The sequence below is a fragment of the Sturnira hondurensis genome, unplaced genomic scaffold, assembly GCF_014824575.4.
Source record: "Sturnira hondurensis isolate 20B ecotype Veracruz unplaced genomic scaffold, ASM1482457v3 Scaffold0010128, whole genome shotgun sequence".
Classification (NCBI taxonomy): Eukaryota; Metazoa; Chordata; class Mammalia; order Chiroptera; family Phyllostomidae; genus Sturnira; species Sturnira hondurensis.
The window spans coordinates 3,701,261-3,716,547 of NW_028082759.1; the positions used below are offsets into that span (position 1 = coordinate 3,701,261).

General features: G+C 39.0%; 1 protein-coding gene across 1 annotated transcript in view; it reads left to right on the plus strand.

Annotated features, from left to right (window-relative positions):
- The first annotated feature begins 3,951 nt into the window (after positions 1-3,951).
- The window catches only part of RXFP1 (relaxin family peptide receptor 1), an 81,316-nt gene continuing 69,980 nt past the window's right edge, over positions 3,952-15,287 (plus strand). Inside the window, exon 1 of the mRNA XM_037058290.1 lies at positions 3,952-4,169. Coding sequence (XP_036914185.1) covers positions 4,121-4,169 — 49 coding nt within the window. The 5' untranslated portion in view covers positions 3,952-4,120. The remainder of the gene's footprint in view (positions 4,170-15,287) is intronic.

Below are 15,287 nucleotides of genomic sequence, written 5' to 3' on the forward strand. Positions count from 1 at the left end.
CATGTTAGCTCTTAAAGTGCCCTGATCTTAATTTATGAACTGGCTTAATTTATGAGTATTTCTACATCATGAGACTCTGACAAAGATTTTACCAATCTCTTTCACTGAGTTTTTCCAGGTCTATAAACAAACAAACATATAATAAAACTGCTTTGTCTACTGTTGAAAATGATGGTAGCACATAGGTTCAGAAGCATGAACATGAGTCCTTAAGTGTCACTATCTAATTTTAAAATATGATGCTGAAGAATGGAGTATTGTTTTTCAGTGGTAGCGGGAAGGAAAAACCACAAGATTACAAACTTGAATCCAGATAGTGCAGACAGGTTATTAATATTTGCACTGGATTGTCCAAAAAGATAATTTTCAGATAGAAGGTTTTGTTGTTATTCAGAGAGCCTTAACAAGGTTTTTTAAAAGGGGTTCCAAGATAAGAAAAGGGGTCAAGCTCTATTAGCCAGAGTCTGTGCCAAATCTAGGGTAGGAATCCCGAGGTACTCAGCCAAACAGAGGCAATGACATCACAGATTCCATCAGGCTCAGAATGCAAGTTTATAACTGAACAATGTAAAGAAGGAGAGAAGGCTAGGACCATTCACCCTCTGTTTGTTTTTAAAACTCTCTAATATTTATCTTTAAACTGCAAGACCAGAAAATGAGAAAACACTTTAATTCAGATTTCTAGGTAAAAAGAGCTCCTTTTTTTTAGTTGATTTTAGAGACAGAGGAAGGGAGAGAAAAAAAATTTATTTGTTATTCTACCCATTCATACACTCATTGGTTGACTCTTGTATGTGCCTTGATTGGGATCAAACCTGCAACTTTAGCATATGGGGATGACGCTTCATCCAACTGAGCTTCCCAGTCAGGGCTCAGAGGATTCTATTTTAATTATCTGCTAAAAATCAATATTTAAGCATTGTTCACAGAAGTCTTCTGTTAGAATGCAGTTGTTCTCAGTCAGGAGCAAGTTTGCCCCCCAGGGTGATTTACCAAAATCTGGAGACATTTTTTCAATTATTGCAACTGGGGAGTGCTATTGACATCTAGTGGGTAGGGGCCAGCAATGCTGCTAAATATCCTACAATGCAAAGGATCACACCTCACGATAAAAACATTTTCTTACAACAGTTTTTGGTGTCAGATAGGTGCTCGATTTATCAGGATGATCACTTAAGAAATTATTAATATATAAATGTCTAATCACTATGTTGGACATCTGAAATTAATACAATATTGTATGTCAACTCTAATTTTAAAATAAAAATCATTTTTTAAAAAGTCCTCTTGTCACCCTGTCTGGTGTGGCTCAGTGAATTGAGTGCTGGCCTGCAAATCAAAGGGTCACCAGTTTGATTCCCAGTCAGGGCACGGCCAGGTGCCCAGTAGGGGGTGTGCGAGAGGCAACCACACATTGATGTTTCTCTCCCTCTCTTTCTCCCTCCCTTCTCCCCTCCAAAAATAAATAAAATCTTTTTTAAAATTCTCTTTTCCAAAATACCCAAGTGCCTCCTATGATATATGGTAGGAATACTCTATATTCATTCACTCCTGGGGTTCTTCCACCAATATACCTATGTAAAACTAATATTCCAGGTTGACTGTATTTGCTGAAAATAAGGACAAATTGGTATCCTTAAGAAAATGTCTAAAATTGTTCCTTTAAATAAATACATATTTTAGCAAATCTAATATAGTCTTTGTGAAATGAGATACTATTTTGAAGTTTTGCACTGATAATTTGAGATTAAAAATAAGTTCATGTTCAGAAAGTATCCAGCCATGCACTATGAAAAATAGAGACATTTATTGAAGAAGATACAAGATACACAAAACATTGTACACAGGACAATGACACCTCAGTCCCCTTCAGAGTAGGCACCTTGGGACTTCACACAGTCATCCCAATTGCCATCAGCTGCCCTGTTGTATTTTCCTGAATCTCATCAACAGTCCAAAATCTCTCCCCTTTAAAATGTTAGATTTTAGTTTTGGGAAAAGCCAGAAGTCACAGGGTGCCATATCTGGGCTGTTAGGGAGCTGAGTCACCTGGGTGATTTGAAATTTTGCCAAAAAACTCCGCTCAAACACATGATGCATGAGTGGGCACATTGTTGTGATAAATCTGCCAGTCACCAGCTACCATAGCTGCAGCCTTTTGAGTCATCCAAATAGTTTCCACAGAGGAATGTTGAAGCTTCATGCAAAACTTGATGCAGATTCATTGCTCTACTCACTCAGTCATTTTGAATACGGTGGCCACACAGTACACATGCTCAACTGGTGTCTACTGCCCCCCACTGACTAGTACAGTGAAGTCATCATTGTTCACACGTGTGCATTCCAGCCATTCTCCTTGGCTGCCTGTTTACATCGATGTCATGCAAACCATTCTCGTTATATTAACAATGGCTGGACTCTTTCCAGACAGATCTCATATATTGTTAAAAAGCACTTCCTGTCTACTTGTCCACTAATTATATATATCTGTGATGTCAGTTCAGTCACAACATTCAAAACTAACAAAATAACACTGGGATTACTTTGAAAACTCTATCATTAGTTTACTTTATGACATAAAATTCACAAAGCAAGTTTTTTAGCTTTGCTCTTGAGAAACTTTTTAAGCATTTCCCTTCAGATATCATCCTTAACATGTCCCAGAGATGTCCTTCCAGGAAACTCCATTTCCAAAATGAATAGAAAGTAACTACTCAAAACATTTCAATTATTATTATAAAAATACTTAATGAATGTTTGTTATAAACATCAGATGAGCATTCATATTCAGCCAACCACAAACATTTCTGCCAAAAGAATGGTGTCTTCATGAAATAAATCCACTGATAAATGAATAAGAACTTGTGAAGATTCTTCTATATCATTTCTCTTTTCACTCTATTAATTACCTCCACAGGAAAAAAAGAAAAAAAAGCGGTGTTAATACAGCCTTTCAGCCACCATTTAGAAATAGGCTTCTTATGTTGAAATCAATGGTATAAGGACATGTAACTTAAATAGGCCCTACATATAGAGTGGTGAGAAGCCATTAAAATTACAAATTTCTCAAAGTAAGAACGGTGTATGCTAGTTAAAAGAAAATGCATTTCATGGAAATGTTGTCTGCATCTGTATGCTCTTTTACCCATTGATAAAAATAATGAAAATCATCATCCTAGAATGGGTGCCATTTAGGAATCACCTGTTAGATGCTCGGTCTTATGCCAGACATTCAGTATGCATTACGCTGATGATCACAAGAATGGGGCTAGATAGCTATTTCACCGCCGAAAGCCAAAGCTCAGCCAAGAGTACGCAACTAACAACTCCAAAGTCACAGACTATGACTCAAACCAGGAAGGCTTTCCTTCTCAACAAAGGACAGGTCATGGTCTCTGCAGTGGTAAAATTCATGAGCTCAAGAAAATTTAGGATTTGTTTTTTATTCCTTTGTATTTATTCAAACAATATCTTATCATTCAAATGCCTAAACTGAGACCATAAAACATTGATGTACTTACACTTTAATTTTTGCCTTATAGTTAATTTCACAAAAATATTTCACGGTGTTTTTTTTTGTTCTGTTCTTTTTCTAGTTTCAAATCATAAAGGGAAAAATATATTTTTTGTTTGTAATATATCTCTAGCTCAATTTTTTCCGGCAGCGTGACTTTGATTAGTTCCAACATTTGTCAGTGTCCGTATACACCCTCATTTGTAGACGTCCCGGGACATAGAAACAAGATGTTTAGCATCGAGAAGAGCCTGTATGTTCTGTCTGAAACTTTTCCTCCCTGCTCAGCTTTGTGTTCCTATGAGTGTGTGTGATGGGGGGTGGGGGTGTAAGAAGGACATTAGGGCTTTTCGAGAAAGAGGGTGGGAAGAAGAGATTCTGTGTGTGTGTGTGTGTGTGTGTGTGCATGTGAGAGAGAGAGAAAAGGAAAAAAGGAAAGAATAGAGAGGGAGAGGAAACAAGCGAGAAAGGAGAGAGGACTGCTTTATAGCTGCTAAGATTGCAGCCAGAAATAGCACACCACCACCGCGAGCTGTGTGCGAGCAACCCAGAAACTCAGATTATATTGTGTCCACTTTTCTTGATCAGTTGCTCAGAAAGAAAGAGATGACATCTGGTCCTGTCTTCTTGTACTTCTTGATTTTTGGAGAATATTGTAAGTATGCTCAGCATTTAATTTCAAATGCCGTAGTACTTTATGAAATTATCATAAATACAGCTGTTCATTACTTATGTTTATGCTTTTAAGATAAAAATGCTTTTTCTGAAAAAAATTATAGCTCCCTTCAGAATTATTCTTCTTAATACATTTCTGATATTTCTATTAAAAACTGAAAAATACTGTCAGTCGGTAGCTAGGCAAGATTATCATGCTATATAAATCTATGCTTCATAGCAATCAATTTAACTGATATTAACAAGGATCTTTTAAGTAACTTTATAATATTTCCAGCGGCATAATCTTTAAAGATATTTGGGTCAAAGAATTTGCCCCCTGAAATGCCCTGGACAGTCTTTACATTTTTTCCCAGTTTTTGTGTAATTGTAATGCTTCATGCCCTAGTCCTTTGTCACTTGCTATCATAGGTGTGTCTTCCCAGGAGGATACACAATCTTAAAACTTCTTTTTTTTTAATTTGCAAGGTTTCTCACTGTTCTTTAAAAGAAAAATAAGGTAAAGCACAAAGCAATGAAAAACTCAGACATGCAAAGAGCCCCAATGGACATTTTACCTTTGGTATAATGACAATTTTTTGCTTTCTCTATATGTGCCATGGTTTATTTTTCAGAATATTTTAAATAAAGAGAAAGAGTCGTTCTGCAGTAAAGCCTAGTTAAAATATGTTATGTAAATAGAAATAAAATGCTTTTTTTTCTTGGGTAATAAATTAAGGTAAAGTCAAAGTGAATCAAGAAAGAAAACTTTCTGGGTAGCTTTAATACCTTATGATGCCAGAAATGATTATAGTTTGACAAATTTAGAATTCATAAGCATGTTTATATCCCCCTAGCTCTTAAAAGTTTGTTTCCATGAAGCTATTCTATTGAGGAATAGCTCAGAGGAAATTTCATTCTAAACTCTCCCAATTCTGATGGCATGTGCTACACCAAACAGCTGTTTTTCCTGTCTCTCTTCTCCTGACATCCAGTACATCTCACTTTAATGGCCAAAGGTGGGAGCATCGAAATAAAAAAATTACCCAGAATGCTGGAGAAACATTCTATTTCCTATCTTTCTCCATCTCTAATATCGATGACAGCCATTCCCATTAGGAAAGAGGGATCAACTTGCAAACCCCACCAGAAACTGAATGTTTCTAATTATAAACCAAGTGTTTAAGCCATCAGAGTTTCTGTGGTTTGCCACCAACATTCTCAAAAGTCAATAACATATTCTGCCATCTCCTATTCCATTTCAATGAAATGAATGGATCACATAAACCAGAGAAATACTTCCAAAATAGGCATACTAGCATGAGAAATTCACAGTTACATGTGTAAAACATGTTAGGGAAGTTTAAGAAGCAAGTTAGGAAAATGAGCTACCAGTCATTTCAGGTTAGTAAAAAAATTCCATGCTTACATGTTTTCTTTTGTTAATAAAGATTATTTTATGACCAGAAATAGAAAATAGTTAATGATGATGATGATGATGATGATGTCATCAAAGCTCTCCAACTTTTTAAAATGTTTTTATAATGCCCTAAAACCACTGTGATTTCATTGGTTGGGCATTGTCCCACAAAATGAAAGATAGCAGGTTCGATTCCCAGTTCAGGGCACAGAACTGGGTGGTAGGTTCAATCCCCAGTTGCAGTGTGTACAAGAAGCAATATATTGATGTTTCTCTCCCTTTCTTTCTTTCTTTCTTTTTCTCTCTCTAAAAGTAATTAAATAAAATTTTAAAAATAAATAAATAGGATGGATTTTATAATGCAATGTGAAAGTTTGAGAGCTCCAAGTCCTTCTATGCCTTCCCCAGAGCGTGAGTACAAACAGGTCATGCTGAGTTGGCAGGAAAGATTCCTGGCTATATTGGTGTCAACTGGATGGGTAGCATGGAGGGGCATTTGACAGGGACCCCAAAAGAGTAACCCACACTCATGACTCACCTTTTAGTTTATCTCATCACCCAACCCCAACTAAGAGAGGATTTCCTATACATGTAGCAAAAGAAGTCAGCTGTGACACATGGACAAAGTCTTAATCTCTGTAGCCCCATGGTGGTGGTTGTTTTTGTAATTGTTTGTTTGTTAATTCACGTACCTGTTGCCTGGGAACAGTTGTCATGGAAGACAACTGACCTAAGATGCTTAGCACCACTATATCATGTGCTGGCTCTATGATTTTTGACAATGACTTATCCACTCTGAGCCTTATTTTGTAAAATGGCAACAAAATCTTTTGCCCTATCTTCCTCCCAGATCCCTTATGTTTGCTTTTTTTATTACATAAATCGCCTCCCTGAATCTTCAAAACAACTCTATTATGCAGATACAATTAAGCACAAGAGGAAAGCAAGCCCAAGGACGTTCAGTATCTTGTCATCAGTCTCGGGCTAATAAATGCCAGGATCTGAATGCTTTCAAACTCTGTGCCTTTTCCTCTAGACCATGAACATACTCAGTAGATGTGTATAAAAGGACTTTAAAGACACAAAGTGCATAATAGACTTAAGCAATTATTAGTTGCTCTTTTAACCAAAAATACTTGCAGCATTCAGGTACTCTAATAAGCAATCGGACTAAGGGGTGACTATGGCATGCTTCTTCTCCTGAAGGGGCGGAGTGGCGAAGACAGAAATAAATCTAGGGTTTCCAAATAGTGAGACAAGTGTACCGGAGGGGGCACTATTCAGATCAGAAAAGGTTTTCTTATAACCTGGAGGAATTTTCATTCTTAAAAAATTCCTCTCCCTGGCTAGGTGACTCAGCTGTTTGAAGTGTCATCTCATGCACCAAAGTTTGTGGGTTCGATCTCTGGTCAGAGTACATACCTAGGTTGCGGGTTCAATCTTCAGTCGGGTGTGGGCAACAGGCAGCTGATTGATGTTTCTCTCTCACATCAGTGTTTCTTTCTCTCTCTGTCTCCCTGCCTGTCTCTTTCAAATCAATAAATATATCCTAGCATCAGAATTTTAAAAAACTTCCTCTCTCTATAGTCTAGCTAGCTGTACTATGCCAATATTAATTTCTTAGTTTTGAAAATGTACCATGATTGTGTAAGGTTATAACATTAGAAAAAGCTGGGTAATGGGTATTTGGAACCTCTCCACTATTTTTGCAACTTTTTAGGAGTCTAGAATTTCTATAAAGTCAGAAGTTAGATAACATTCCCCGGGAAGACTTCTATCATAAATCCTTATCAGCAATTGCTTTACTTACCATTAAGCAAAAACAATGATTTCACTAAATACCTTGGATAGGAAAGCAACAAATGAGCAAACAGGAAAAGGCAGGAGCTCAAATATTAAAACGATCCACTTTAGTGTCTTGTGCAGGACTGACCCAGCTGATAAGGTCCTCACTTTTGGATTCCCCGTGGATACTCACAAGACTTCCTGGTCTTTGCCTCGAGTCCTGGCACTGACATATCTTCTAGCAAGTACTTTTTAAATTTAGGTTTCACAAAACTAGACTCTCCTGAGTCCAGAAGAAACTTAAAGCTTACAGAGTAGAGTGCCATTATTTTTGCAGAAGAAGAAACTGAGGTGGTGTTTCCTGCGTTCCCTTTCATTTTCAGCTCTATTATCTTTTACTCACTTTTAAAAGTGTATCTCCACATTTCATATGTAGGATAAGAAGGGCATGAAGGAGGGTAAAACATCATCCTAGAATAAAAAGGACCTAGGCTGAGGTTATAAAAATAAATGTATTACCTACCAAAATCCTAGCCTCAAAGATTAAGGCTTTGTCACACGCTTCGAACTAGTATAATCCTTTTCCACGTGCCTGGTAGATCACCATTTATCTCATCCTCACAACCAAGGACAGAATGGTCCGAGGAGGAAAGGGTTCTGATTGTCCCTCCTTCCCAAGTCCCTGCTCACAGTCAGGCCCCAAAGAACTTTAATGAAGCGGGCTTTTAAACCCCTCAAAGCAGACGAAGCCTAGTGGATGTTTTCACTTTCTCCCTTCCCTCTCCCTCTCCCACTCAGGCTCCTTTGCTGTTGCCCAGACAACTAAACCATCTTTAAAGATACATACCTTTCTATCGCATGCCATGAAGCTACCATGGAATAAACTTTGCCAATTTTTCAGGAGTAATTTGTAGACTCTCAGAAACTCTCTGCTTCTAGTTTCAAGACACTTTCTTTTCTCTTGGCACCCCCAAAATACACTGGGCACTAAGTACCTAGGTACTTAACCTCATCCATAAACCATTCCTCCCCCCACAGAGTGCCATGTCATCTCCCTGCTGGTGCCAGAGAAGTGAGGCCCAGCTGAGACTGTTTACATGGAATAGAGTCACCCTAAACGTGCTCCTTCCCCACCCCCTGCTCTCCCCACCTCAGCACACACAGAATTTTCTCAAATGGATTAACATGCTTTCCAACATCATGGGGATGGAAAGGACACTTAGAGAAGCAATTCAAGGTATCTCTGCTGCTGGGCAAAGCTGCCCAAAGGTACTAACAATCCATGATTTGGTAGTGAGTAAATCGCACACTGGTAGTAAACAGTCCCATTAACAAGCCAGCCTGATTTCTTTTTTTAAATATTTTATTTACTTGTTTTTAGAGAAAGGGGAAGGGAAGGAGAAAGAATGGGAGGGAAACATCAATGTGTGGTTGCCTCTCATGTGTCCCCTCCTGGAGACCTGGCCTGCAACCCAGGCATGTGCCCTGACTGGGAGTGGAACCAGTGACCCGTTGCTTCACAGGCCTGTGCTCAATCCACTGAGCTACACCAGCCAGGGCTCCTGATTTCTTACTTATCATGTGAGATGAGACTGTCTTTGCATTTCTGTTCCAGGCATTGAAATGAAGTCAGTATGTGAACATTATGAAGTCTCCCTGACCACTGTCCCACCTCCTTCAAGTTTTAATCCTGCTACATGCTCAGCTCCCCTCCTTTTCGTCCCTCTCACACACGGACAGTTCAGTGCCAAGTGAAATTCCCTTTCCTTTTCCCAGGAAAATGTCCTCCCCTGACCTCCAGTGGCCCAGATATTGACTTCCAATTCTAATCAACCAGTTTCTCTTTCACCCCAGCACTTAGTCTCTCCTATTCCTTAGTCTCACCATACCTCCTGACAAAATGCACACAAAGAGAAACTCTCCTCTCTTGGTCCCAAAACCTGCAATCAGAATTCTTACTTCTACCCACCTCTTATTTCTAATGTTCACCTCCTCACGAATCAGGACTTTCTCAAAGGATAGTTGCCTATTAAGTATGCTGTATACAGATCACACATACACACCCATTGTATGGTGACCTGAATCCCTAGACCTTTTGGCTAATTTTTGTAGTATTTGTAAGATGGTTCCAACATCAGATCCTCACGGGGTAAGGAAATTATGGCCGTGCATGTGTCTGTAGCTTCGGACATGTAAATCTTACTTTATAGATTTGAAATTGAAATGTTGCCGATTAAGATATGCAAAGGAACATGAATTGATAAATTGTGAAAAAAATGTATAAATGTATGTGCCTGGATCTACTGAGAGAAATTAGATAAGCCATCCCATAAAGCTTTTTTGGAAGCCCTTATCCAGGCCCCATATTGCAAGTATAAGTTAATGAAAATAACCAATTAAGTTCCTGGCTGCATGAGGCACTGGCTTCTAAGATAGAACACAGCTCAGGCTGCTGTTATGTTCACTCAGAAAACCTCTGATTCTTATCTTTATTTTCATCCGCTTCTCTCATATTCCTCTGCTCATCCCAGCCATTTGATATTTTAATAGGTTTTTCCAGAGCAGGCTAGAAACGTTTGACTCATTTTCCATAGCCCAGAAGGTTTGTCATTTTTACCTTCGTAATTGTGCCTGCTTTGTTGGAAACTGCAAAAACTGTTTCTTGGTTTATAAATGTTCCTGCTTTCTCACACATTTCAAACTTAAACAAGGAGACATGATCAGTCAAGCTTGCTGTTAAGCTTTCTTAACCTCCATTTAACCTTCTTTGTGTGAAGCTCAAGAGAGGTGGCTGGTTCCACTTAGTTAGATTTAGCTTTTTATTTCTGCTCCTCTGATTGCCGTCCTTACCCCTGACCTTTTAGCTCAGAGCACAGGTTATGCTGCCTGGAAACAAACACTATGTTTGTTTGTTGAAGTTCAATAACTTTTCTCAACAACTGAGCATTTATCCCCAGTGTCGACCTGAAATAATGTCACAAATCATTTATCAAATCAGTTTTAATGAAAAAAAAACTAGACATATCTCTTTGTAGTGCCTCTAAGTCTTAAGCATCTTTTTTTAAAAGTTACTATGCAAATAGATATGTCAGGGTCAATATTATCTATATAGTCTATTATAGTCATTACCTAGAAGGAACTGCACAAAAAAAATAGATTCATTCCCTTCCCCCTAGGTTTTCACAATCTAAGAGGGATAGATATAAATAGGCACTGGTATAATTATTAAATTAAAATATGAACAGATAGGTCAAAGCCAAACATTTTATCATTATTATATCCCCTCAACATTTGGCCTATGGCAGAATTATAATGAATGCCTACATAGATAATTGAAGAAGGAACAACGGATGAGGTACTGGCCGAGAAGAATGGAACTCACCAAGGCGGTGTGTTATGGAGGAATCAAAGAGAGAATTGTGCTGATTGGTGTTGAGTAAAAATGTTTGCTGACAGAAAACAAGCTTCAGCCATGAAAGAAGGATTCAGTGAACTCACCAGAGGCCCACACACAGAGGCGGGGCACAGGACAAACCAAGACATACAGCGTTGGTGACGACGTTGGTGTAACCTTATAAAGCCATTACATGCTATCTAGTCCCACAATGGGTTCACATTTGAAGGAACTCCTCCAGCAACTACTCATGCCTCTGAAAAGATTTAAATAACAGTCCGTTATAAATGAGCTACGCAAGTCTCATTGCAGCCCCATGCCTTCTCCTCTTCTCTGTCATTCTCCAACCCTCAAGCGCCTCCGACACTTTTCACACACAAGATTTCTCTCTCTGATCAGGGCGGCGTGGTCCCCTGCCTGCCCTGCTTCCCCGTCACCCAGCCCCCACTCCCGACGCACTTGGGACTCCACACGGCCCTCTGCTGCAGGGCCTTCTTGGGCACAAAGTTTGTTTCCTACTCTGACCGATTTTGTCAGGAGAATTCACCTCTCAGTTTTTATCTTTGTATTCTTTTCATCAAAAGGCAGAGTGGGAGAGGAGTTCAGAGAGGAAGTTGAAAAAGGCAGTGCCAGCATTTCTGTCATGACATTTGAGAGTGGAGGGGAATGGTATAAACTATTACACACACAAACAGACACACTTTAATAGTTTTGTCCCATCATTAAATTAAGTAAATCAAAACCATGTATAGTCTATAGTAAAATTGTTTTATAGTTTTTAGGAAATAATTTTCAGGTGTACAGAAAATGAATTTTATGTTTTTATGACTTAACTCAGAGCTCATGACTCCTCCATTAAATAACAGACATTTAAATTTGTAAATGCAAAGTAGCTAGGCTTAAAAAATCAGGTGCTTTTTTGAAAAATACAATCTAAATCAATTTAAGAACTCTTACCCATGCCAATCTCTTCCCCTTCTATCCAACAGAATCTAGGTTTGGGGGCAGCTTCTGAAAGGTCAAGGTGGACGGTAGGAAGAGAGAGAGACATTTCAGCTTCTCGTGAGAGTTCCCTCATTCCGCCAGGTGCTGGCATCGGCACCTACTGAATGAAGCACGCAAACACTTCCATGTTCTCCAGGACCAGGGCCAAATAATCCAGAGGCTTCTCACCCAAACACCACTGCTTTGTGTTGGCTGCCCAGAGCCAGCCTTCTGGGGAAAGCATAGGACACCCTCAAATGTCCTTCCTCAACCGTCAGGAGTCAAGGGAGATTTGGGGCTGACTCAGACCCTCTCTCTAGCTTACCCTTCCACCCTAGCGCCCCAACCCCCTCCCATCAGACAGGGTATAAGTGCTGCTAGAGACTTCCCCTTTCCTCGGGCTGCCTATTAGAATTGGAGAGGAGACTCACCTCTGTTTGGGTAATCCCCTAAACTTGCCTGGTGATTTTCACTTCCTCCCTTCCCGTAAGGGTTTTAGATTCCAAAGGGACAGAATAGTTCGTTCTCACCTTTAGCTCTTACCAAGGTCAGTGTTTAAACCTCTCTAGAGGTCATGGGAAGACCCAATTCTCTCTGTCCTTTAGTAGTTGGTTTTTTATATTTAAAGCTAAGATGGTACACTTCAAAAAATAAATAGGGAGAGGATTGAGCGCGGGCCTGCAAATCACAGGATCGTGGTTCGATTCCCAGTCAGGGCACATGCCTGGGTTGCAGGCCAGTTCCCAGCAGGGGACTCACGAGAAGCAACCATACATTGATACTTCTCTCCTTCTCTCCTTCCCTTCCCCTCTAAAGATAAATAAATAAAATCTTTTAAAAAATAAATAGGAAGAAAACATATCCTCTCCCAAGCACCTGTTTTTTTGCAGTTGAAAACCATGGTTTCTAAGCTTTGGAACTCAGGCGAGAACTTGACTATTCTAGAAGGGATGGATCATTGATGGTCTACTTTTCTTGGGCAACGAAGTACAACCTAACTGCCTGGTTTTGGTGGTGGAAGGATGAAAAGGAATAACCAAGAAAGAAGCATATGTGGGTATATGATAAAAGCATGAAACTGCGGGGGCAGGAAACTCTTCCTTTTGTCCCTTCTAGGTTCTTTGGCTGGTCTAATAATTAAATTGACATAAAATAGATTAACAGGAAAAAATATCATATGTACAGGAGCCCCAAAGACATGAGACAGCTTCCTCAGCCCCCTGCCAAACACAGCCAGCAGGGAATTAAGGCTTGTAGACCATCCTGAGCTAAGGAGCATGGGTGGGGGGGTTGGCGTTTCTTCAAAAGGGAGGAAGACATTTCACAGGAAGATGAGAAGACCAAATGTTTGTTAAACAGAGGTTTGCCCTGCCATGCAGGTCTTTCTGATACAAAAAGTTATCTCTGATAATAGCTCTTTTCCTGGCACAGGCCCCCTGTCTAAATTCTTTTAGGCAGTTAAAGGGGAGACAAAAATGCTTTTTCTGAGTCTGCTGGGTTTTAACGCTTTCAGCCCAAAACCATCCGCTTCCCTAACTGGCACATTTTGGGGGGGTGTGTGCTGCTCCCCCTCAGAGCATGTGTAAGCAAGAATTATAAATATGAAGCCACAGTAATTTGAAATAATAATTATAATAAAATACCCTAGTAAAATGTGAACTTGAAAATTTGCAAAATGTTTGGTACTAAATATTTGGTGGCATTTCCCCATAATCTTTAGTGGACACAAGTGAATATACCTGTTTACCCTTACTTTCAAAAATCTTCTAAAGGAAAATAAGAATTTTTAAAACTTACATAATGTTGCATAAGGTTATTCACTTTATCAAAGTGGTATCTAATTTTTTAAGTAATACACAAATGTGCCCACCCAGCTCAAATATCAATACTCAGAATCCTGTATTTCCTCCCATTCTTCCATTCTGTTACCCAAACTGATTCCTCTTACTTTACTTAAACACACTTTTTGTATTGTTTTTACTTTTAATTGCTTTCCCCTACATTTTACTGCATGCTTTCTTTTCCTATTGTTCTAACCAACACTCATTATAACACTATAGACGAAAACATCAAAATATAAAAGTGATTTGATATTTATGAAAAAAACAGATCATTGTGTTTACATATTAACGTCATTACATATTTCTTCCATAAATCCTTTCTAATGGAAAGTTAAAAAAATAAAAGTTTGTGATAAATAGTAAAGTTTGTGACATGATGCGCTCATTCTCCCTGGAAGCAGCACTATCACAGTCTCCTCTAGTTAGCCCCCCAAAACCTACACTGCTGTTAAATTTATCCTAGGGGACTGTGACAGAGTTTTGGTGTATATTATAATGTGCTTTTGGCGTATATTATAATATGCATCTGTATACTTAGATGCATACAATGTGCTATTCCACAGTTACCATATTCCGATTATTAACATAAATTATTTATATTGTGATAGCTACAGTTAGATTCCATTACATTACTGAAGTTCTGGTTAAATGATAAACACAAGTGTTGTTTAGTTGAATTCTCAGCCCTGCAGAGTAAGATGTCTTCATCTGTCAGGATGATGGACTAAGTCTCAGACTTGGGAATTGGTCAGGACCACAGGAATGTAAGTGCTTAATGCAGGACTTCAACTCAGGTTCATCTAACACACAGGTCTAACTTCTTCCCATTCACCATACAAACACCAAATCATCATACATAATTGTGTATATTATCTCTCATTGTATAAGACAAGTGTTCTTGTGTCCATTTCCAGATCAGCAAACAAACCAAACAAGTTGAACTGAATTCAGATCTACCACTTACTGCTTCCCAGGGAAAGACAAGAAGGTTTTGTGGGAACAGGTCGTGTGGGCAAAGCTACAGAGACTGTGAAGGGCCTGCAGGTTAAGGAAAGAAGGAGAAGCTCAGGGACTAGGGCTGAAGCAGATGATTAGAGATGAAGTTAGAGCTAACCATTGGAACTAAATCATGATATCTTTGTAAGCCATACTCAGGAATGTACTGCAGACCATAGTAAATAAGGGATTGGAATGGAGGTTTTGCACGAAATGATATAAAGTTCATGTCCATTGAAGAAACAAGTACTTGGTGGCTGACTAAGCTAGGATGAGGCCCAAGAGGCCTTTGGTTGATATTTACAGAAATTAGGGATTAGCTAAAGCCATAGAGAAGGGCCACATACCATACCCATTAAAGAGACCTTCACAACACCACCATATAAAAATACTGTTCTACATGTTTCGAATATATAAACAATCATTCATTCTCCTTTGCATTAACTTTTTTTAGTTCCTACAATATGTGTAACAGCAACACAGGCATCAGAAGTCAATGGTAGACAAAACATAAAGATTCTTGCCTGTAGGAGTTTACATTCTAGAGGCAACAGTCAAACAACAAAAATGCAAACTAATGAATAAAATATGTCACACAGTAAAAGAAGTGTTGTGAAGAAGAGTGATACCAAACAGTCTAAGGGAGAGATGTGTGGGCTGAGACCTATATCGTGAGGAATAGCCAGCCATGGCCTCTGG